Source organism: Oryx dammah, unplaced genomic scaffold (genome assembly GCF_014754425.2).
Source record: "Oryx dammah isolate SB20612 unplaced genomic scaffold, SCBI_Odam_1.1 HiC_scaffold_26, whole genome shotgun sequence".
In the NCBI taxonomy this organism is placed as follows: domain Eukaryota; kingdom Metazoa; phylum Chordata; class Mammalia; order Artiodactyla; family Bovidae; genus Oryx; species Oryx dammah.
In genome coordinates, this window is record NW_024070210.1 from 33,642,945 (window position 1) to 33,664,436 (window position 21,492).

The window sequence follows — 21,492 nt, forward strand, 5'->3', positions numbered from 1 at the left end:
ATTTTAAAACCTAATGAAAAAATGACTTCTTTCTAAATATCATGGCAGTTTTAAGGCTAGATGTGGTCCCCCACTGTCCACTGAATCACTGAAAAGATTGGAAATTAATCTTCATATTTCTGAAGTAAGTGTACAAGGAGTCTAACTGGCTCCTTTCCCCCTGAGAGTCTGTGTTCTCACGGAATATGGGTTTTGTTCTTCATCTTCTTTTTTAATTAGCCTGAAAGAATACTGAGATCTCTCTCCTTTCTCCTCCCACTCCTCCACTCCCCCCGCCCCATACCACCATACTTAATAAACTTGGAGGAAAGTTTGGAATATTTTAAACTGCCCTGGCATGTGGGGTGGAGAATGTAAGCCCAGCTAGCACCAGACAGGCATCTAGATTTTGAAAGATGAATATCAGCCATATTTTGGAAACTGCATGCAAGCTCTGACAAATAATTTAATTCCCTGTGTATCAGTTTTCTTAATTTAGCTTCTGAATGCTTACATCTCATATTTATAGCAAGATAATTGTACTCGTGGCAATTAAAAACCATCCACTTGTTTATGAAAATTACTTAAAAACATAAAGCATGCTACTATAAATCAGATTCTTAAAGGGGAAAAAAAAAAAAACTTAAAGACAGAGGACACAGGGGAAAAAAAGTTAAACATGAATAGAGAAAATAAAACGACCATGTAGTAAGTACATTGGAAGCTCAAGGACTTACAGAAAATCGAGTTAGACTTTTCATCCAAGGAGTCTTTTTCTCCCACCAAGTGTCTAAGGTTTTCCCTACAACAGCCCAGCCACCGCCCCCGCCCCCCCAAAGCTAGTGGCTTTTGTCCTGACCTAGAGAAGGTTTTGTGGGGACTGTACCTGAGCCCGGTTGTCTGCAACTTCCGAATTGACAAGAAGAAACTGGAAGATAAAAAGCATGTTCTTACAGGTGAAGAGCAATTTTGCAACTTTTCCAGGAAGCACCCAGGAGAAACCTTGCTTGTTCCAACTGCTGCAGAGTCTGGGCAGAATTCCTCTAGAAAGAAAAAGAAAGTCTTTTTCCCCCCCTGTCTGCCTCTGTCTGTCTAGTTCTCTTTCTCTTCTCTGTCTCTCTCTCTCTCTCTCTCTCTCTCTCTCTCTCAGATCCAATCTTTTAAGAGCTTCAGCACATTGCTAAGCTAAAGGGAAATTCTCTTTGATAAAGCGGTGTTTCCAGCTTCTGGGTTTTAAAACCTAAATCTATATTCAAATCTGGCTGAAGGTGTGTTCTGGGATTTATGAAAGCCTCTTAAAGGGGTAAATTTACCAAACCGTGACAAAATCATCACAATCTTACTTTAGACATCTGAAGTGGATGAGAATTTTAAAGAGACCCTTGTTTATTTAACACTGTCCATTTCCAACTCGTGGTTTATTGGCCCCGCATTTCTGCGAAGTTATTAGACGAGAGGGCAAAGGAGAAGCGGGAGCTGTCTGCTCCAGGCCGCTGGAAAGGGAAAAGCCCTTCCACGCCCCCGAGGCACCGAAATCTGCCCCTATCGCCCAGAACCCGGGGATTTTCCGGGAGATTCGGCTGCCCCCGCCATCAGAGAAGACGTCGGGCCGGAAGGGTTTTTTCCCACGGCTCGGGATCCCACTGCAGAGAAATCTCTCAGTCTAAAAATTTTCACTCACTTTGTGGAGATCACAAGCGCGCGTTCTGATACCCCTCCACCCCACCCCGCCCCCGCTGCCCCCAAGGCCTCCCTCCCGGCCCTTTCCCTCCGCCAGAACCACAACGTCCATTTTTCTTTTTCGTTCTTTGATGCTTTAAACCTCATTGTGATCAAAGTGGGGAAAACCCTGTTCTTCTCTAGGGGTAGGTAGGAGACTCTGCTTCAGGGGATCGGGGTGGCTTTGCCCTTCCCTCATCGAAAGCAAGGTGACCCTGGTCTAGGGTTCCCAACCTACGCCGCACCCGCCAGACCGCCTGGGGCGTTTCCCCCACCCTCAATTACAGGCTCCGGGCAGTGGTCAGGCATTTTAGCACAGTGGGGGCGGGGTGAGAAAAAAGGTCCGTACTCACCCTCCCCCCAGCCCGGGCCCCCTGAGAGTCTCGACTCCTGGGAACGCGACAGTCACCGGGTCTCTTCGGACTGGAGCGCTCGCGGAGGGCCCAGGAGATGGACAGACCCCGGGCCGCTCGAGGGCTCGTGGGGGACCCGGGGCCCAAAGCTCTAGAGACACCTGCCAGCCCGGCCGCGGCCGCCGAGTGCCCAGCCCCGGGCCGAGCCCGAGCCGGAGCCCAGCCGGGCCGCCGAGCGCCGGCTGCCTCGTGCGCACTCCCGTAATTCGTTAATTGCTGTAAATCCCAAGGACGTCCACATTTGATTACACATACAGTATAAGAACCGACAACAAAGCGACGAATTAATTACCAACTTCATTAACATAGGTCCCCAAATTAAAAGCAGCGAGCCGTTTCTTTGGGCCCACTTGCCGTGGTGGCGTGGTTGGAGGGGGGAGGGTGTTTATGAAGAGATTTTATATTTCTTTTCCGGCTTTGGGATTTGTAAGGCAGGACTGTTTTCTGCTCTCCATCCCCACCCCACCCAGCCATTCACATATCCTCAGCCGGTCCACTTGGACCCCCCCCACCCCACCCCACCCCGCCCAATCAGTTTCTGCTTTTCTGGGGACTCAGATCTGTTTGCCAGCGGTCGGGCCCCGCTCTCTGTGCCAGGCGGAAAAGTTGGGCTGAGGTTCGCTCTCTCCCGTTCGATCCCCAGGTCCAGAAACTCTCTACCCTCGGGGCTTCCAGTCCACGGCTCGGGCCGCGCGGGCTCAGTTTAGGTCCAGGCCCCGCCACGGCTAGCGTTGGAGTGGCGTTTGTTTTAATGCAGAAACTCTTGATTGTTTCCAGCACGGGCCTCCCACGTTTGCTCCCTCCCCGGGTATACTGCCTACCCCACTCTCACACCCTGGAGTCCTGACCTGGCTCTTGCTACCTCCCCAACCGGCCCTGGGGTTAGATTCAGGGATTCGTGTTCTTTGTAGGCTGCCTTGGGCTTCTTAAAACTCTAAAAACCCCGCAGGAAAACCAGGAGCCCAGGTCTTTTGCTTCAGGGGCCGAGAGATGTTTATAGGGACAAAAAGAGTGAGAAAGACACTGACTTTTTAAAACTAGTTTGTTCTTGGACTTGTGTATCTGCATCTCTCTTGCCTACACGCCCACACCTACCCTCAGGCCTCCTTTCTCTACCCTTCCGATCCCCTCGGCCTGGGCTGACCCTGTTTGAGACCACATAGTGGTATTTTTAACCTTCAGTCTCAGTAGCTTTCTGCGTCTGTTCCACACACTTATTGCTAGCATGGAATGTGATAACCAGCTATCCCCTACCCTCAGTCTCCTCCATCTTTGACTTAGATATTTTTTATCTTCCCATCTTAGGGTGTATGGGTTTCCTTTCTCCCTTTCCTTAAATCAAAAGCAAAAACAAAAAAAGGGGAGGGGTAGGAGGGAGGGAAGGAAGAACAGGAGAAGAAAAAGAGAGGCCTCGCTGTCCATCATTTTAATTATACAATAAGTTCACATGCTCCAGCCGTAATGTATATTTTAGGCAGAGCCCAGTGTCTTTCAAGAACATTCTGGTAATGTCGGAGGCCTGGATTTGTTGCCTACTCGTCCCCCCGTGCAGCAGCGGCCTGTTTTCCTCCCCCTGTTGTGTGTTTTTATTATTTTCCCTCTGGCTTAGATGTGTCAATCATTCTCTCCCTGCCATTGGTTGGAGAGTTTGCGTCAAAAAGTTGCCAGAGAGGCGCTTTCTCAGCAAATCTCCCTGAGAGCGGAACCGACCTCAGCTCCAACTCAGCGTCCACTGTTATTAAAAATAAAAATCGCTAGAGAAGCCCTCCTCAAGTCTACTTTGTATGTATCGCAGAGAGGCCCACGCGCATCTCGAACTTGAACGACTTTCCTCGTTTTCTTTTCTTTAGAAAGATATTTTCCGTTGTTTGACTTTTTATGGAACGATGAAGATTACAAGATATCTAACTCAATACTCTTGATTTCTTTTAGGATAGCTGGCTATTTGGAATTTTGAAGGATAATTTGATTTTTTTCCTCTAACCCCCCATGTGGCTGTAAGGTAAGTGTCTGTCTTGTCTGTCTGTCTATATCCATATCTGTGTGTCCCTCTGTCTACCACCACCCCAGTACCTCTAACAGACCCACTGGTGCACCTTTGAGAACGTGGAGTTTTCTAAAGGCTGATATATTTTCTTCCCTTTGCAAAATTCTGAGGTGCAGTAACGATCACTGAGAAAAATTTATTATCTGGGGATAAGGACGAGAGTGGGAGGTAGGGAGGGAGCGCGCTCCTGCGGTCGGTGCTTTAGCAAAACGTCGTGGAAACCCTGCGAATCTGATGTGGGGTGTTTTGGAGGGGTGTTGTTTGTGGTTTTATGTCAACGCCCATTCTGGGTTTCTCCCTGCGATCTTTGCGTTTTGGCCATCAGATGTGTTTGGGGTCATTTGGATTGATCACAAGGACGTTTTAAGAGTCCGAGACAAAAAGACGCAGATGTAGCTAGATGAATGGATAGATGGATGGACGGATGGTGGTGATGATGATAATTTGGGCACTTCCCAGGGCCCGCGTGCCCAAAGCCTGGCTCGCCCGCGGGTCGGCGGGCACCGGTGGGCGCCCTTCGAGCCCCTGCCTGCCCCATATGAACATTAGAGGAAACCCGAGAGGAAAACCGAGCAGGCAGGGAGCGCCGGCATCTCGTCCGCCGCGCGCTCGCCGCTCACTTTTTTCGGCCCCCTCTACCCCAGCCAAGAGAAGCTCACTAAGGTTTTCAGCCTCTTCCAGAGGGCCTCCAAATCTTTTTCTTTTTTGATCATCATTTTCCCCACCTCCGGGGAGGAAAAAAAACACCCGGCAGTGCCATAATCCCCCATGGCTGTTGTGTGTTGTGGTCCTAGACCCAGCGAGTGCGCCCGAGTCGTTTTACAACGTGACTGCCGGGGCCGGTTCCGAGCCCGCCCCGCGCAGCCCTCCTCGCGCACCTGGGGCGGGCAGCAGTGGCGGCGAGTGGCCCCTGCTCCGCCGGAGGCCGAGCAGAGCGGAGGACTGCAGTCCTTCGGCTGGGAAGGCTGCCCCTCGGTAGTTCTCGGACGGGGCCAGCGGCCGGGCCTGCTGCGCGCTCCTCTCCCAGGCTCAGGGACCCCCGGGCGTCGCGGGCCGGGTCGCGCCGGGACAAGCCAGGCGCAGAAGCCCAGCCTCCAATCTCGGTCTGCCCGGGAAGAACCAACAGAAGGCCTCAGCCAGCACCCAGCCTCGGCGGCGAGTCGCGCCGTAAATTCCCAGGAAGACTTCGTGTTGAGGCGTTCAAGTGACTCGAGATCATAGTCTGGTTTCAGGATACAATTTTTGAAACCCAAACCCCAGTCAGAATTCCGCCCAGTCGGCTTCTTCCTCCTTTGCAGACCGAAGTGGGGTGTGGGGGCCGAAGGCCGAGCTGCGTTGCCCCTGAAGTGGTGGATTGCTTGGGGGGGTGTGGGGAGGTCACTCCTGGAAATTCTCCCTCCATCCCAGAGCTTCGGGGTCAGGGTTTCTCCTGCCCACCTCGGGACTCTTCCCGTCTCCAAAGTTATTAGCAAAAGAGAGGAGGTGAAGAGGAAACTCCTCCCCCGCCCAAGGCAGGTAGACACCCAGACCTGTGCTCTCAGAGCTCACACCAGGGCTTTCTCCTCGCTATGATTAATAGTCAAGGCCAACCCTTCTGGCACGTTTCTTCCTCTCTCCCGTGCGGGTGGCAGCGTTGTTCGATTTCCTGAGGCCAGAAACTTTCACTCCAGTTCGCCGGAGGGAGGCCCGCGCCGGCTGTTTTCCGCGCTGCCCGCAAATCTTTTCTTTCTCTCTCCTCTTCCTCTTGGTCGTCTTCCGAGCCGCAGGCCGGTCGCCAGTCCGCGTAGTTTTGTTTCCTTTCCATCATGCAGAAAATTAATCAGCCCGGACGAGAAGCAGAGCTGAGCCCGGCGGCCTGTAATTAAGGGACGTGTGCCCTTCGGATTATCTCGTTAGTTTATCAAGAAAACATTTATTATAATTAATTCTCGGACGAGGTAATTATTATTGAGCGAGGACACAGCAACTGGTAGATGGGCTCCTTGGAAGATGAAAAAAAAAAAAAAAAAGGCAGAGGGGGGAGGTGGGAGGGGGAGCGACAGATTGCACGAATTGACCGTTAGATATAAGGCGGTGCGGCCCGGGGCGGGCAGTGGAGCGGGAGGACCTCGGGCGCCGAGGCTGCGGGACTGCGGGGCGAGGACGCCGCCGGACCGAGTCACTCGCGCCCGGAGGTGTGGGCGCCGAGCGGCTACGGGGACTCGCCGCGCGGCCGCCGCCCGCTCCTTCTATAGGTAGGAGTTCTCCAGGGGCCACCTCCTGAGCAGTTGTTTTGAGGTTTGTATTTTTGAAAAGGGATTTCTTTTTCCCCTTCCCGGCTCTGCTTAGAGAGGAAGGGAGAAAGGCGTCCTGGCAGGGCTTTGAAAGTTAGATGGAAGGGTCCGAGGCCTCTTCTTTGGAGAGCGCGCACCTAGGCTGGCTGTCGAGAACACGTCGTAGTTTTTGTTTTGTTCCTTTTTCTTTTAAAGATGTATCCCGTAGTAAGTTCGAAAACAGTCTTATGCCAAGATTTTTGGTCGTTTCTCGATGGTAGATCAAAGGACCTCCGAGAAGGATCTCTGTCCTGGTGCTTTCTGTTTGTAGCTGCTTTTTATGCTGGAATGTGCTGCTTTCATGTATGATGTGCCAGGCATTTTTAATTGGGTGAGAGCTCTACATGGAGAACTCTTCCATATTCCTCATGTGCAGATCCGATATAATTTTAGTTGTTTCCATCTACAGTAGTTCAGGACTTTCCAACATAGTAAGATTGCATTAAACAAGACAGAATTCCAGCTTAGAGGCTATTAAAACCAATACATGACTTTATTTTAAAGCAATAATATTTTCACAGCCTCCAAATAACCGTGTCTTGAGAAGAAAAGATAAAATGTCTTTTTTTTCCCCCCCGTAGGAGCTGCTGAGTTAGTTTTACTGGTGAGATAACACAAACTCCTACAAGGGCATTTATAAAATTACATTAAGTTAGAGCTAAGAGTCAGACAGGACTGAGCGACTGAACTGAACTGAAGGATGGAAAAGAATGAGCTTTGTGCTATGAACTTAAATCAGCAAGAAGTTGCAGTAACCAAGTTCCATTTATGGAGTTTTGTGTCTTGATCTCTTAAGCAATGTAAATATGAAAACCCAGAGTCCTTAAAACTCAGTAGGAACTCTAAAAGAACTTCTCCTAATCTTATATCCGCCATTTTGAAGCAATCTCTCATAATGTCAAAGTCGAAAAGTAGAGATCCATGCAGAAGTACCACCTTTTGGGAAAATAGATGTCAAAATTGCAAACAGCCAGCCTATAAACACTCATTTTTGAATCCCTTTGCTTGGGGGAGTGAGAAAAAACTCATCTGAATAAAGTAAATAACTTTTCTTTTTCTTCCTTTGCCCTCTCTGAGCTCTTTCTCTTATAGGATTTTAGGAAACTTAAAAGGTAGGGAGAAATTCTATTAGTTTCACAACTTTGGTGTTTGTGTATGTACTTTCTGCAAAACTAGAATGTGCAAAAAGGAGCTAGAGTTAACAGGAAACTCTGCTGTAGCTGCTGAAAGCCCAAATGTCGGAAAATTTGCCTCCTGCGGGATCAGCAGACTCCACACATCAAAATCAACATGGGAGCGGCTTGCACTACAAATGCGCACCCTTTCTATTTGCAAATGTGGGAGCCTGTCATTATCTGATTGGTGGGATTCTAACTTTACTTCAGAGTTTCTTGCAAACCCTGTGCCAAACTGGAAGACTTTCTTTGCATTACCTTTAAATATTTGATGGGTGTCGATTAAAAGTTAAATACTTGTTTGTTTAGCTTGAGTTCTTTAGACACATATAATCAAGGTTCTCCAAAACCCTAATAAATCTGTTACTTACCTCGAAATCTAATTACCCAGACTACTAATTAGGTGAAAATGATTACTGGAAATGACTTCAAATGTGGAATAATAGTGGTTGAGTAGTTTCCTCAAGTTTGCTGTTGAGCAAGTTGGTATTTTAGATGTTAAATGCACTGACATTTTAGGTTCGCAGCAGTTGAAAGTGGTAAAAAGCTAAGATAATTAAAATCTGCCTTGGAAAGGCAACAGTCTGGGGAGAGGTAGATTTCTTGAATTGTTTCTTTGTTTCTCACCAATGGCCTTTGTTATCAGCATTATTTATTTAGCCAAAGACTTCTTTGTCTCTGCAAATGGCCCCAATCAAGTTTTGTTTGAGACAATTAGCTAGTGCCAGCCAAGGAGTCCTATGCAAATGTAGGGATAGGAATGCAATGTGAGCATTTGGAGGCGTGGGGTTTTGTTGGGGGGCGGGGGGTGGTGCGGGAGGCAGATTGTAATTGCTTTCTTCGGATCTTTTTTTTTTTTAAGTTTTGGCTGGGGGGTGGGGAAGACAGGTTTATCTGGTCTCTCTCCATCTCCTCTAGTTCCAGGGCAGCTGGGGAGGGGGTAGGGGGTGGTTGTTGCTCTGCAAGTCCTTTATAAACCTCTGCCTTGTGTACCTCGGGCTCTTTTTTAAGTCAGTGGTGGAAGTGAAAGAGCTGCATCCTACGAAGCGGTAAACCAGCACCTCTGTTTGTTTGTTTACTCTGCCTTAGTTCCACCACTCCAAACCCACCCACCAAGGACTCTGAATCTGTCCAACCCGGGCGAAGCGAGACCTTCCGGCTGGGTCCCCCGGATTTGGGCCGACTTTGCGCCTCCAAACAACCTTAGCATGATGTCTTATCTTAAGCAACCGCCTTATGCAGTCAATGGGCTGAGTCTGACCACTTCGGGCATGGACTTGCTGCACCCCTCGGTGGGCTACCCGGGTAAGTGAGCCTCGCGGCACTCTTGCCCTCTCCTTCCTCACGGCCGCTTCGCGGGGTTATAACACCCTTTCCTCCGGAGCACCGGGGTAGAGGGTCGCGTCACCCCCGCCCCAGCTCCAGGAGAGGTCCCCACTGGGTTTTTCTTCCAAGCAGCAGCTCAAAGCCACAGGGCATTTATTGGTGGAGGAGAAGGGTGTACATGGATCTACAACGTTTTCAGAAAATCGTATCTTTTTAATTGGAGTGAATGGGGACACACATTGGACTGGGGCAAAGAAGGCTACTGCCCTTGTCATTTGGGCGAGACGCCCCAGCCCGTACCTCGAAGCCCAGTTCCTCGGAAGTGCCCTCTTGGCGAAGTCGAGGTCCTCATAAATTCTCCCCGCCAAACCTGCGGCATCTCCTCTGACGTCCAGGCCCTTCATCTCTAATCCCTAGGGGTGTGATTTATCCGGGGTGTGAATGTTTTCCTTTCCGATCAGATCTGTTTTGTAAAGTCGTGGTAGAAGGAGAAATATAAAGTGAAATGTGCCCCCATTTTAAAGATGGAGGAACAAAGACCCCATCAGTTTGAGCTGCCGGTCCTCTTGACTTGGGAGAATGGAGTTTTTGTGTTGTGGTTTAGGGGTTGATTTTGGAGGGTTCTTGTTTTTTGTCTTTTATTTCATTTTTTCTTTTTGCTTGCTTTCGAAGGAACGCTCTGACTGGAGCGATCTCCGACGTCAGGGGGAGTGGGGTCTCCCCTGGAAGGGGCCATGTCTGCCGGAGGAGCCGAGGACGGGGAGGGGGTGGGGAGAACATGGGTAGCGTCCCGGCTGAGCGGATGCAGAGGACCTGGGGAGTGCTGAGGTGTGGGGGTGGGGAGAGTCGGACACCCACAGAGACCCCTATGACTGAGAAACTGCTCCCCAACCCTAAAGGGCCCTGGGCTTCTTGTCCCGCAGCCACCCCTCGGAAACAGCGGCGGGAGAGGACGACGTTCACCCGAGCGCAGCTAGATGTGCTGGAAGCACTGTTTGCTAAGACCCGATACCCAGACATCTTCATGCGGGAGGAGGTGGCGCTGAAAATCAACTTGCCTGAGTCCAGGGTACAGGTAGGGCAGATGTAGACAGAACCTCTTTCCTGACCGTGACACCCGCCCACCTCACCCCACCCCCAGTACTGTGTGTGTGGAGGACCCAGGAGAGTTCCAGGTCTCGGAAAGGACCAAAGGAAGGTTTGAAACTAACCGGCTCCATCTGAAGGCAGTGAACTTGTCTCTTAAGGTCCCCTCCTCCTACTCCTTTTTGTCCCTCCACCCCCACCCAATCGTATAACCAAGGGTCTTCCAGCCTAAGCTGCAAGGTAAGATGGGTGATTTAGCTGTGATGATAAAGCCTAGTCCTAGAACCCTTGGAGTCAAGGAGGGTCACATAGTATTTTAAAAATTCCCTTCCTCTATTGGAAATCCACCCCTCCCCCAACCCCAATTCTTATCTACTTTTAGGGGTAAAAGAAGTTTAGCTCCTGGATAGTTCCAATATTTTTACAATGAAGAAGTAGAATAAATGGCCTGCTCAAGGTCACATGTCAGTTTGGTGTTAGAAGAAATTACACAATATGAGTGTTTTCTTTGACTTCTTATGGATTGAAAAGAACTTTCTAGATCTTAGCCATTCTGCAGATAAAATATCAACATGATATCCCTGTGATAAATACCTTCTCCCCTTTCTCCCCCTTAACTTGACCTTAAGCTGGAGAGGAAAATGAGCTCCCAACTTTCCTGGAATGCAAGTCCCATGGAGATTTCTCTGGGAAGAATGCTGAGCACTTAAACCACACACTTGGGACTACTCTTCAGCTAGGACACATCACCATGAACAGCAGATCAAAAAGGGACTTTTTCAAAGTAGGATAGAAGAAGTTTTAGCACCTGTGAGGCTTGAACTAAAGTTTTCACTGAAAGAAAATAAATGGCTCTGAATGGCTGGTGGTTTGTGCTCAGCATTATGGCATTATTCTCACAGCTAAGACGCCAATATGGAGAGCTCACTCAAGAAGACAACTAAAAACTTTTGCCTAGAAAATGCCCATAGTTTCCCTGATAAACTTTCCCCCTTGCACACCAAACACAGCTCCTTCATTGCAGAACACGAAAAAGGCTGGTAAAGAGAATTTTGAAAATTACACACAGCGGTGATAAGCCAATGAACACGACACAGGAAACAATTATGTGTGGAGTGGCGCTACCCTGAAGGAAGAGTCTCAGTCTCAGACTTGAGACTAGAAGAGAAGTTTGGTTCTGAGTTCAAAACAGAGTACATACAATTCACTCCACTTACCATAAGGAAGGTTTTGGCAAATAGTGGCTTTCAGACCTTCCTCAACAGTATCATTTCTCCTGAGAGCTTTCTTGTATGAATCTTTCTAGGAGAGACAAAACGGAACCAGCCTTCATATTAGCGGTTGCTACCTGGAAGATGGACCATAAAGTGTTTGAATTTAGGCTGTTCTTGTTGCCATGTAACAAAAGAATTGTTTTATCTCATTTCTCCTATGTTCTCATCCAAAAAACAAATACATTCTATTCCATTGTGAGAGTGTTCCAAAATGCAGCTAGGTCTACATTTATGTGTGTATTTGAAGGGAAAGAAGAGATGGGAAAGTGAGGGGGAGAGTTTTTAGCTATATGATTTGGGTGATTATCTTAAATGTTACTGTTTTGAGCTAGGAGTAAATCAGGGTCAAGTGCTTTTAAATAGAGCCTCCTTGATTTTCTTATAATTCCAGGAGCATATATGAGAGTTTTCACTGGCAGGAGAGATTGTCCGCTTAGCTCATCTGTCCACCTAGGACAGATTTATAATCTGGGAGCCATTCTTCTCCTTAAGGAATTACTGAAACCATGTTAAAGAAGTTTCTTTCCCTTTCAAGGTATGGTTTAAGAATCGAAGAGCTAAGTGCCGCCAACAGCAGCAGCAACAGCAGAACGGAGGTCAAAACAAAGTGAGACCTGCCAAAAAGAAGACATCTCCTGCCCGGGAAGTGAGTTCAGAGAGTGGAACAAGTGGCCAATTCACTCCCCCCTCTAGCACCTCAGTCCCAGCCATTTCCAGCAGCAGCGCTCCTGTGTCTATCTGGAGCCCAGCTTCCATCTCCCCACTGTCAGATCCCCTGTCCACCTCCTCCTCCTGCATGCAGAGGTCCTATCCCATGACCTATACTCAGGCTTCAGGCTATAGTCAAGGATATGCTGGCTCAACTTCCTACTTTGGGGGCATGGACTGTGGATCTTATTTGACCCCTATGCATCACCAGCTTCCTGGACCAGGGACCACACTCAGTCCCATGGGTACCAATGCAGTCACCAGCCATCTCAATCAGTCCCCAGCTTCTCTTTCCACCCAGGGATATGGAGCTTCAAGCTTGGGTTTTAACTCAACCACTGATTGTTTGGATTATAAGGACCAAACTGCCTCCTGGAAGCTTAACTTCAATGCTGACTGCTTGGATTATAAAGATCAGACATCTTCATGGAAATTCCAGGTTTTGTGAAGACCTGTAGAACCTCTTTTTGTGGGTGATTTTTAAGTATACTGGGCTGGACATTCCAGTTTTAGCCAGGCATTGGTTAAAAGAGTTAGATGGTATGATGTTCAGACTCATCTTCTGATCAATGTCCTGGGAGGTATAGAAGGAAAATGAAAGGCCTTAGAGGGGCCTACCAACCAGCTACCTGAAATGGACAAACCAATCTACTTAATACTTAAGATCCTGTTATAGTTTTAGATCATTGGTTTTCCTGATTCACAAAGTGATCGAAAGCATTCTAGCCATGTGCAACCAAATACCACCAAAAATAAACAAGCAGAACTAAATTGTGAGGGGAAGGAGGGAAGGACATAGCCTTCTAAAGCAGAGGTATTCCAACGTTTTAGCCAATCCTTGGTTGAATCTTAGGAATGGACAGTGTCTCAAGCTCACTCACATTTCATGACCAACTGGTAGTTGGCACTGAAAAACTTTTCAGGGCTGTGTGAATTGTGCGACTGATTGTCTTAGATGCACTACTTTATTTAAAAAAATAATGTTCATAAGGAGTCAATATGTAGTTTAAGAGACAATCAGTGTGTGTCTTATATAAATGGTACATCTGTGGTTTTTAATCTGTGCTAGACTTCAAAACTGTGATCTCCTGTTATTGTATGCAACCTTGAACTCCACCTCTGCAGGGGTTCTTCTGTGATTAAATAGGTTATAATTATAAATAAATTCAGAGCAACTGAGTACTTATCTAAAAAGATTACCTTTGGCTGGAGGTGAGCTGCACTGAAACTTTACAACAAAATCTCTCTGGACAAGGAGAGTAAGAGAAGAGAAACAAAAGGACACTAATTCATCATGTAATTTACTGTTGGTAAACCTAGCAGTAAAGAGACATTGGTCAATTGCTCTGACCCTGATGAATTTATAAGCTGAGATCATCGTTTATGCTTGCAGATGTTAACTGGAAAAGTTATATATGCATAAACCTTTCTTCCTGATTTGGCAGATATGTATAATTATATTAAAATGGTTCTAGCACAACATTGGGTCTCGTTTAATTTTATACCACTATTTGTGAATGAGAAGCCCACATTCAGCCACTCCTCCCCCCAAAATGTTTTTCTTGGATCAGAGAGGGAATTAACAAACTTTTTTTTTTTTAATTGGGAGGGTGCTAAATATCAATGACTAAGATATGAATGATTGGTACGTAAACTTTTTGTGACTTTCATTAATACTGCTCTGAAATTGAATATAGAGAGCCTAACAATCAAAACCCCTCCTTGCTTTTCCCTCCCTGCCAGATACCCTAATGATTTCCTAGCCACCTTACTAGTATGTCTTAACATAGATCAATTTTTTAAGCAAGAAGTGACAAACTGTAGTACCTCAGAGAAGATGTGAATGACAAGAATCCCTTGTTTCTATTCTCTTATTTGATTAAGGGATTTTTTTTTTTTTTAAGTTCCAAAAAAATCTGAGGTAAACATGAGAGGGAATGTAATCAGAATCTGAAAGCAATTCAGGCAGAAATGATTTCTGAACAAAAGAGTTTCAGAAAAGTTCTAAAACGTATAATTTCAGTACTTGAACATAAGGCACTCTGGTCTTTTTTTTTTTAAAGAAAGTGTTAAGGGAGAAAAAAAAAGGTCCCTTCTGGTTATACCTGCATTTTGTAAAGCAGCTATGAGAAAAGACAAATGGGCCAATGATTATGGTGCTCCTCAGGTAAAAGCAATATTTAATTTCATTTTACACTCCTTATGCTCTTAAGTTTGACCAAAATGAAGTGACTCTTGACTGTAACTTTTTAAAATGAACATTAGCAGTTACAACCATTTTGTTTTCTGGCTAATTTTCCCTGACTGCGCATGCCCTCTCCAGCCCTACATGATCTTGTCTAATAATTGTTTTTGTTTTGCTGCTAAAGGAAATGGAATAGTTTACAGTCAACAAGTGAGGCACAACTCAATGGCAAGATTTCCCAGTTCTTACTGATAATATTCACCCTACCATAGTTTACACTGGAGTGAGATTGAGGGGAGGGTGGGAGAAGCCACCCACATGAATCTTTATAGTCCAGATACTGGGTCTTATTCTCCCAGATTTTCTCATGCAGCAGTAAAGCAGACCCAAAATCACTTCTCACACTGCCTTAGGTTTTCAGGATGCCCCACAAAGGGACAGAAAAGAGCACCCTCTCCACAAAAAAAAATAACGACAAATAGCGGAGTAGTTTGGCAAATAACTGCAGATGGGTTTCTCTCCCAGTAGTTTAAAAAAGGAGGAAGTCAGAAAAAGGCGCTGAGCCCCCTCTGAAACTAATTTTTCCATCACCTTTGCACAACTCTGTTTAACAGACCACGGAGTTAAATCCCTTTGAATTGATAGTGAAGTAGAAATGAATTCCCCTTGACCACAGGCAAGAGAGGGAGAGTCTGGGAGGCGGGCAGCTAGCGCGGGCTCTTTCGTCCAGAGTTCTGGTCACCGCGCCCAGCCAAGACCCGGCTTAAAGTAAAGTTGGTACCGAAATGATGCCACCCTCCACAGGCGTCATGGAGCTATTTCAACTGTCTGGAGACCAGCAAAGACTTGAACGTTGATGTAATCTTCGTTTTGAGGGGTGCAGGTGAGGGTGGGCTAGTTTACAAAGATCTGTAGCCCCAAACCTTTCTCTTTCCCGCAAAGATTCTGGGCCCTTTGTATTTCACCTTGGGAGTGTTTCGCCCCTTCAAAGATAAGAGAAATCCAATCAAGTCAATTAAGTTCCGGCTTTCGAAACGTCGGAGTTTGAGATAATGGTCAGTTTCCTCCACCCCACCCCACCCCACCCCACCCCCATCGCTTCCTCTAATCTCGTCTTTCCTGCGGCTCTGCCCACCCTCAGCCCGGGAGGCCCGCGCGGGACTCCGAGGACTTGGCGCCGAGGTGCGGGCGAGGCGGCACTGGAACCGAGTTCACGGCGAGTTTTCAGGGTTGCGGTTTCTCAGTCGATGCCCCGATCGGAGTTAGCCCGGAAGAGCACTCCCATCTCTGCCCCGGGGCCCCGCGGCCCAAGTGGCTATCCAGGCTGGCGCCGCCCTCTGGGCCCCGCTCGGCCCTGCAGGCCGGGCTGGGGCGGCCTGTGGGGCGCTGGTCCTCCGGCTTCCCCTCTTTCTGGGCTGGCTCCGGCTCTGGTCGCAACCTCGGCCGAGCCGCAGCCCACCGCACGACCCGGTGCTCAGGCCTCCCTCGCGGCTCCGGGCGCTGTGGGTTGCGGGGAGACTCGTGCGCCGCCGGCGCCGGGAGGAGGGCTCCTTGAGCCCTGAGGGCAGGCTTCGGGGTCAGCCGTGGGCCTGGGCGCACCTGGGCCGGCTTCCCGGCCTGGCTGAGTTCGGGGGGCGGCCGGACTTCGGGTGCGTGTGTGTGGCCAGGTCAGAAGACGAACGCCCGGAGCTAGAAGGAACGGAAGCCAAGGCCGAAGGAGAAGAGGGCGACCTGGGCCTGAGGGGCCCGGGAGAGGGGGCCCGAGAGGAGAAGACGGCGCGGCGGGGCCCTCGGCCTCTTGCCGGCCTCGCCCCCTCCCTGGGAGGAAGCACCGCAGACAGCTGGGTCTCCCACTGGCGGTGAAGTGCGAGGCCGCCGCCGCCGCCACAGCGGGGACTCCCGCCGCGCCTTGGGCCTCCGGTGTTCTGAGCAGACGAGGCGCCGAGGTGGGGTCCAGCTGAGCCTGCCTGGGGCCCCAGGGATCCTCCAGGAAAGTCTGGGGCTTGGGCTAGTGGGTCTGGGTGAGTTCTGCCCTGCCTGGGGCTCCTCGGCTCTGAGCTGAGCCTTTCAAGGGGGGAGCCTGTGGGACTCGCGGTTACCCTTGGCGCAACGCTTGTCTCCGACGTCTCTAGATTTCCTCTTTAAACCAGATACCCTGACTTCCTTTTTAGACCCGGCGCAGCACTCAACTGCCCTGAAGGCCGGAGGCCAGTTCTGGAAGAAGGAAACCTTGCCTCTGGCGTCCCGGACAGCTCCGGGTGGCCCGTTCCGGTTACCTGCAGCGCAGGGCCGCAGTGCTGCTCCCACCTCCACTTAACCAGAAGCGGGTGCTCGGGCGACCGGCCCCGGCGCGCGCGCCGCAGGTTTGAACCCGCGTCTAACACCCGTTTGGAAACCTCACTGTTGTTACCCGGACAAAGCTGTAACCCAAAACCAGGCGTTCCAGTGTGAGGTGGTGATTTATTGCGTACAGAGGCGTGTTTTAATCATGCAAAGGAGAAACACAAAGGAATCGGGCCGGAGACAGGGGCATCCCACACAAATGGAAGCTGAAGTCTTAGGAAATAACCAAAATGCGGAGATGCAGGGTCAGTTTCAGCCCTGACCCCGGCTTGCTTCACGCCTTCCTCCAAAACCTTTACATAGAACAGCTGTCTGGTACCACAAAGGGTTCACGCCCCTCGTCACGCATCTGCATGCCCAGATCTGCGACCAGAGTCTTGAACACTTCTTTTTCTTCTCTTCAACGGCCAGAACCCTGTCAGCGCAGCGTGCCCTGATAAAACCTGATCCCTCCAGTCGCCCCATTTGCGCCCTTAGGTTAGCATGATATAAAAGACGGGGAGCCCCTGGGACGTTCCCCTGGGATGGAGAGAGCAAAACCCCAAACAAAACCCACCCCGATGTTTTTCCGTATTAGGCTCTGAAACGGCACAGATTATGGGATTTGTCTCGGACAGAATTAACACTACATGTGAAACCATACTGCTCCTGGTGCATTGAGACACATTGTATACCATTGCTTGAAGCATCTCTTCTAAACTGCCTGTTAATAGCAACACGAGGCCTTAAAATAATAAGTGGGTTCTCGGTTTTAACCTGATTAAAATGAAATTTCTACACTGTAAAGGGCAGTTTTTCTGGTGGAAGCAGTTCGAATGAAACGGAACCATCACAGGGCAAGAGGAAGCTTTTATATGGGGAAATGGCTGGAGAGGAGAAGGAAGCAGGCATGCATTTAAAAGGCCTTCCCCTAAGCAGTGGTCCCCACAAGCCAGGAAGGTGCCCCCAGTTCTAAAGAGAATTAGCCAGACTTCCTCTCTTGCAAGCAGTGTGCTTTATATTTAAAAACCAACCCGCTATTGACTGCAAACAAACAATAAGCAAATTCAAATAAAGAAGCCCTACCAAGTCCAACCCATTTGGTCAAAGATAACTGCAGGTGCCAGAGAGGCCAAGCTATCACTAGGGGGAGGGTCAGCTACGAATTTTGTTTTTCTCCTAGAGGGAAAGTTGAACTGCATGAGGTCTGTGACTCACTTTTATTCCTTAATCTTCCCCATCCTTTACCTTCAATTCTCAGTGGAAGGAAAACAACAACAAAGGGGGGGAAAAGAATGCCATAGCAAATATAATACTAAGTGGCCAAAGTTTGAATTCACTTCTGTTTCAGCACCACAAGGGGGGAAAAAAGCTATCCCAGAATCAAATGGAATCCTCTGTCCACCTCTCCAGTGTCCTAGACTTAGTTTGCCTACTTAGGAGTGGGAATGTGGCCTTTTGGATAAAAATAGGCTTGTTAACCTACTTGACATTACTAGAAAACCTTTCCAGCAGAAGACTTAAAAAATACGATGAGAGTGTTTAGCAGCTATACTATTGCCTTTTTGTTTTTCCCCTTTGAACTGCCCGTGATGGGACCAGCAAATCCCACAGAAGCAGTAGATTCTGTACCTCGTGGGTCTGTTCACCCTTCAACCCTGGTCCCGGAGTTAAAGGCCAGAAAATGTCCTATAGAGACAGCGATTGGGTGGAGTGAAGTCTCCCCCTTAGGCCCTGCCTCCAGTCTCTCAACTGGAATCTCCAGAGGCCTCAAGGTACTCTGAAAATCACTCATAGCAGCCTCCAGTTGTTAAAATCTGTTCCTAGAGCCAATAGTCACATTTTAGGCTCCTGGACCATTAATAAAAATCGCCTTAACATTCAAATGGCTCTAAAATGCGTTGATAGCGGATTACTGGGCCTAATGGACGTCGTGTGTGATAACATGGCCCCTGAGCAGCGAGGTTCTGGAGTGGATGTCCGACCACAGCTACCTGATTATCAGCTTACAGCCAAACCTCTTCTTAGCAGCGATGCTCTTAAGAAGCGTTCTTCCGCAGAGCGGAGAGGGAGTCTTCTGTGTTCTTCATTTAACCGTATTTTAACTACCGCATAGTGCTCTGGAAACCAGAGGGGAAAACTTGCCCGGAGGCGTTAGGTCACCCTCAGAAGTTAAGAGGGGCGGGTCGCCAGCCACTGCCCCTCCCATCCCGGCTTTTAAGGGAGCGAAGCCCGAAAAGCGGTGGCCGGGGCAGATCGAGGGCCTTGCCTGAGATTTGGGTTTGCCCTAAATCTGGGGCTTCCTTCGCGGGACTCTTCCAGCCGCCTCGGAGCAGAGCTTGTGAAGAGGCTGCCTGGCTAGCTCCGACAAGGCCTGCGGCGTCCCGAACACTCGCGGAGCTCCCCTCTTCTCCTGCAGACCGCAGGGAAGCCTTCTGGCCAGGACGCGAGCAGCTGACTGCGCTGAGGACGTCCTGGCAGCGGCCAAGGCGCCAGGGAGGGAGGGGGTTCCCGGGTTTCAAATGTGGCAAGTGCACCGCGTTCCCATTCTCCAGCCCCACCTTTCAACCCGCAAACTAAGTGGAAGACCCCAAAAAAGCAGGGCCTTCGGGGGTTGTAAAGTACACCCGGGCATCGCCCCAGGGGCCTCCCCTGCCCGCGCACCGTCCCCAGGCTAAGGTCATTTGGCGAGGCCAAAGAGAGTACCAGGGGAGGCCAGGAGTTACTATAGTGGCTGAGAGGCAGCCTACGGATCAGCTGCCTGGGACATCAAGATCACGACCCCCCGCCCCCCTTAACCCATGCAGCCGACGGGCACCAGCCCCGGAAGTGGGCCTCGAACCCACAGCGCCCCAGCCATGCTCCAGGTCACACGTGGTGCCGCCGGATCCCCTGCGGAGTGGTAGACTGTGGGTCACACCCACCTGGCAGAGGCGAGGCTTGGTCCACACGGCATTGTGCCTCCTCGCGGAAGCGGGGAAGACCCAGGAGCCTGCGATCCGCGTGCTCTTCCTTCTCCAACAGCATCCATGGTCTTCCCGAGGATCTGATGGGGGTGTGATGTAAGGACGTCGGGCGATTCCCCTCAGTCAAGGGCGCATCGCACACAAATGGTAGCTGAAGTCTCTGCGCCCACGTCGCCGTCGACCGGTCAAAATAATTGCCCCCCACACCCGCCCCTCGCCGTCCTTATGTCGTGGGCACTCTTCTCGCCTCGTGCCTTGACCGCAGCCCCACGCTGGGCCGGCTCCGAAGTCCAAACTTCTCTCAAGCTTCTTGTGGTGAAAGATGCAAGAACTGAAACCAGCTTGTCCTTAGAGCTCGCGACCTGGCATAACCCTGTCTACCGCGCCGGGCCTGAGCTAGGAGCCGGGAACAGAGTGTGCAGGGCCGCGTGGTATAGCCGGCACCATCCCGGGGTCCCCAAGGAAGTGCACCCACCCGAGCCCCAGGAGCTTGGGCAGCCGGCTGGCAGCGGCTTCCGGTTGCAACTTACGGCCTTGCCAGCTGGTGAGTAGAGTGGCAACTTCGTGCTAGGGCGCTATGGTACGTTTTGACGACTGACTGACAAAATCACCTGAAATGAATTTTGAGATAGTTGTGAAGACTAAGGACGCACATGTAAAGGACTCCCCCGAATCCTTCTTGGCCACTAATCTAAAAAATTTTATAACTTTTGAGTTATGTTTGGTTAGGAATTTCAGCCATTTTTACTGCTGTGGAAGTGGTAAGGAATATTTTTTTAATGGTAGGCAGATATTTGGGGCACTTATATATATTTATATGTGTAATATAGAAATTACACATATATACATGTGTATTACATATATGTCTAAAGTGAAATTAGGTTATTTTGGAAATAAGAATCACATTTTAGAATTTTAAATTAATCCAAGTCTCTAATTGAAATTTATTTTTCAGTAGATCTTGCTGATTAAGTGGATTCTATTTTTAATTTGGGGGAAGGAAATGGCAATCCACTCCAGTATTCTTGCCTGGAAAATCCCATGGACAGGGGAGCTTGGACAGCTACAGTTCATGGGGTTGCAAGAGTCAGACAGGACCTATGGACTGAACAACAACAGTTTTTAATTTTAGTCTGAGTTGGCCACTTCTAGTTTTAGAAGGCTAACAAAGACTCAATCTGTTTGCTAATTAACTTTTAGCCAAATCATGGCCTTGTTTGATCTTAAAATTGGACATACTCTAAGGCTCTCTAATTTTGAGATTGAGAAAACTTGATACAAACATGTATTCACCATTTTGATACAAACATATATTCACCATTTTCAAGGACAAATAATCAGCCTGATTAAACCAATAATCTTGATTTCTGCCCATTTTAAGAGAGCACATTGCTTTCTCTCTCTCTCTCTCTTTTTTTTTTTTTTTGCTTTTCTTCATATGTATTGATAAAGATGCAAAGTATGTACTCTTACTCGAAGTTGTCTAAGATGATATTTTTTCAGAAATTCTTTTAAAAAACTATTTATTTATTTGGCTGGACCAGGTCTTAGTTGCAGCATGTGGGATGTAATTCCCTGACCAGGGATCGAACCTGGGCCAACTGCATTTGGAGCACAGAGTCTTAGCCACTGGACCACCAGGAAAGTCCCTTCCGAAATTCTTACCCCTGTGTTTCAGGTATCCTTTTGGGGATGGTTGTTTGTGACTAGATTTTAGAGGATGAGTAAATTAACTCAATTGTACAAAAATTTCTTTGGTTTGTGTAACTGTATTTTTTTTTTAAAATCCCTGGACAGATCTATAGCTTTCACCAAATTCACAGAAGGGTTTATTGTTTAGTTGCTAAGTCGTATTTCCAACTCTTTTGTGAGCCAGTGTACTGTAGCCCATCAGGCTCTTCTATCCTTGGGATTTCCCGGGCAAGAATACTGGAGTGGGTTGACTTCCTCCAATCCACGAATGGAAACTATGTCTCTTGC

General features: G+C 48.8%; 1 protein-coding gene and 1 non-coding gene across 2 annotated transcripts; one reads left to right on the forward strand and one right to left on the reverse strand.

Moving 5' to 3' along the window:
• Window positions 1-3,774: 3,774 nt before the first annotated feature.
• On the forward strand, window positions 3,775-13,519 carry OTX2 (orthodenticle homeobox 2). The gene is made up of 5 exons (XM_040226381.1): window positions 3,775-3,893; window positions 4,044-4,113; window positions 8,735-8,950; window positions 9,895-10,046; window positions 11,867-13,519. The coding sequence occupies exons 3-5, from the start codon at window positions 8,854-8,856 to the stop codon at window positions 12,485-12,487; spliced, it is 870 nt and encodes a 289-aa protein (XP_040082315.1). The 5' UTR covers window positions 3,775-3,893; window positions 4,044-4,113; window positions 8,735-8,853; the 3' UTR covers window positions 12,488-13,519.
• Window positions 13,520-21,083: 7,564 nt separating this feature from the next.
• Window positions 21,084-21,156, reverse strand: TRNAW-CCA. The gene has a single exon. It is a non-coding gene; the product is annotated as a tRNA-Trp (tRNA).
• Between the last annotated feature and the right edge of the window lie 336 nt (window positions 21,157-21,492).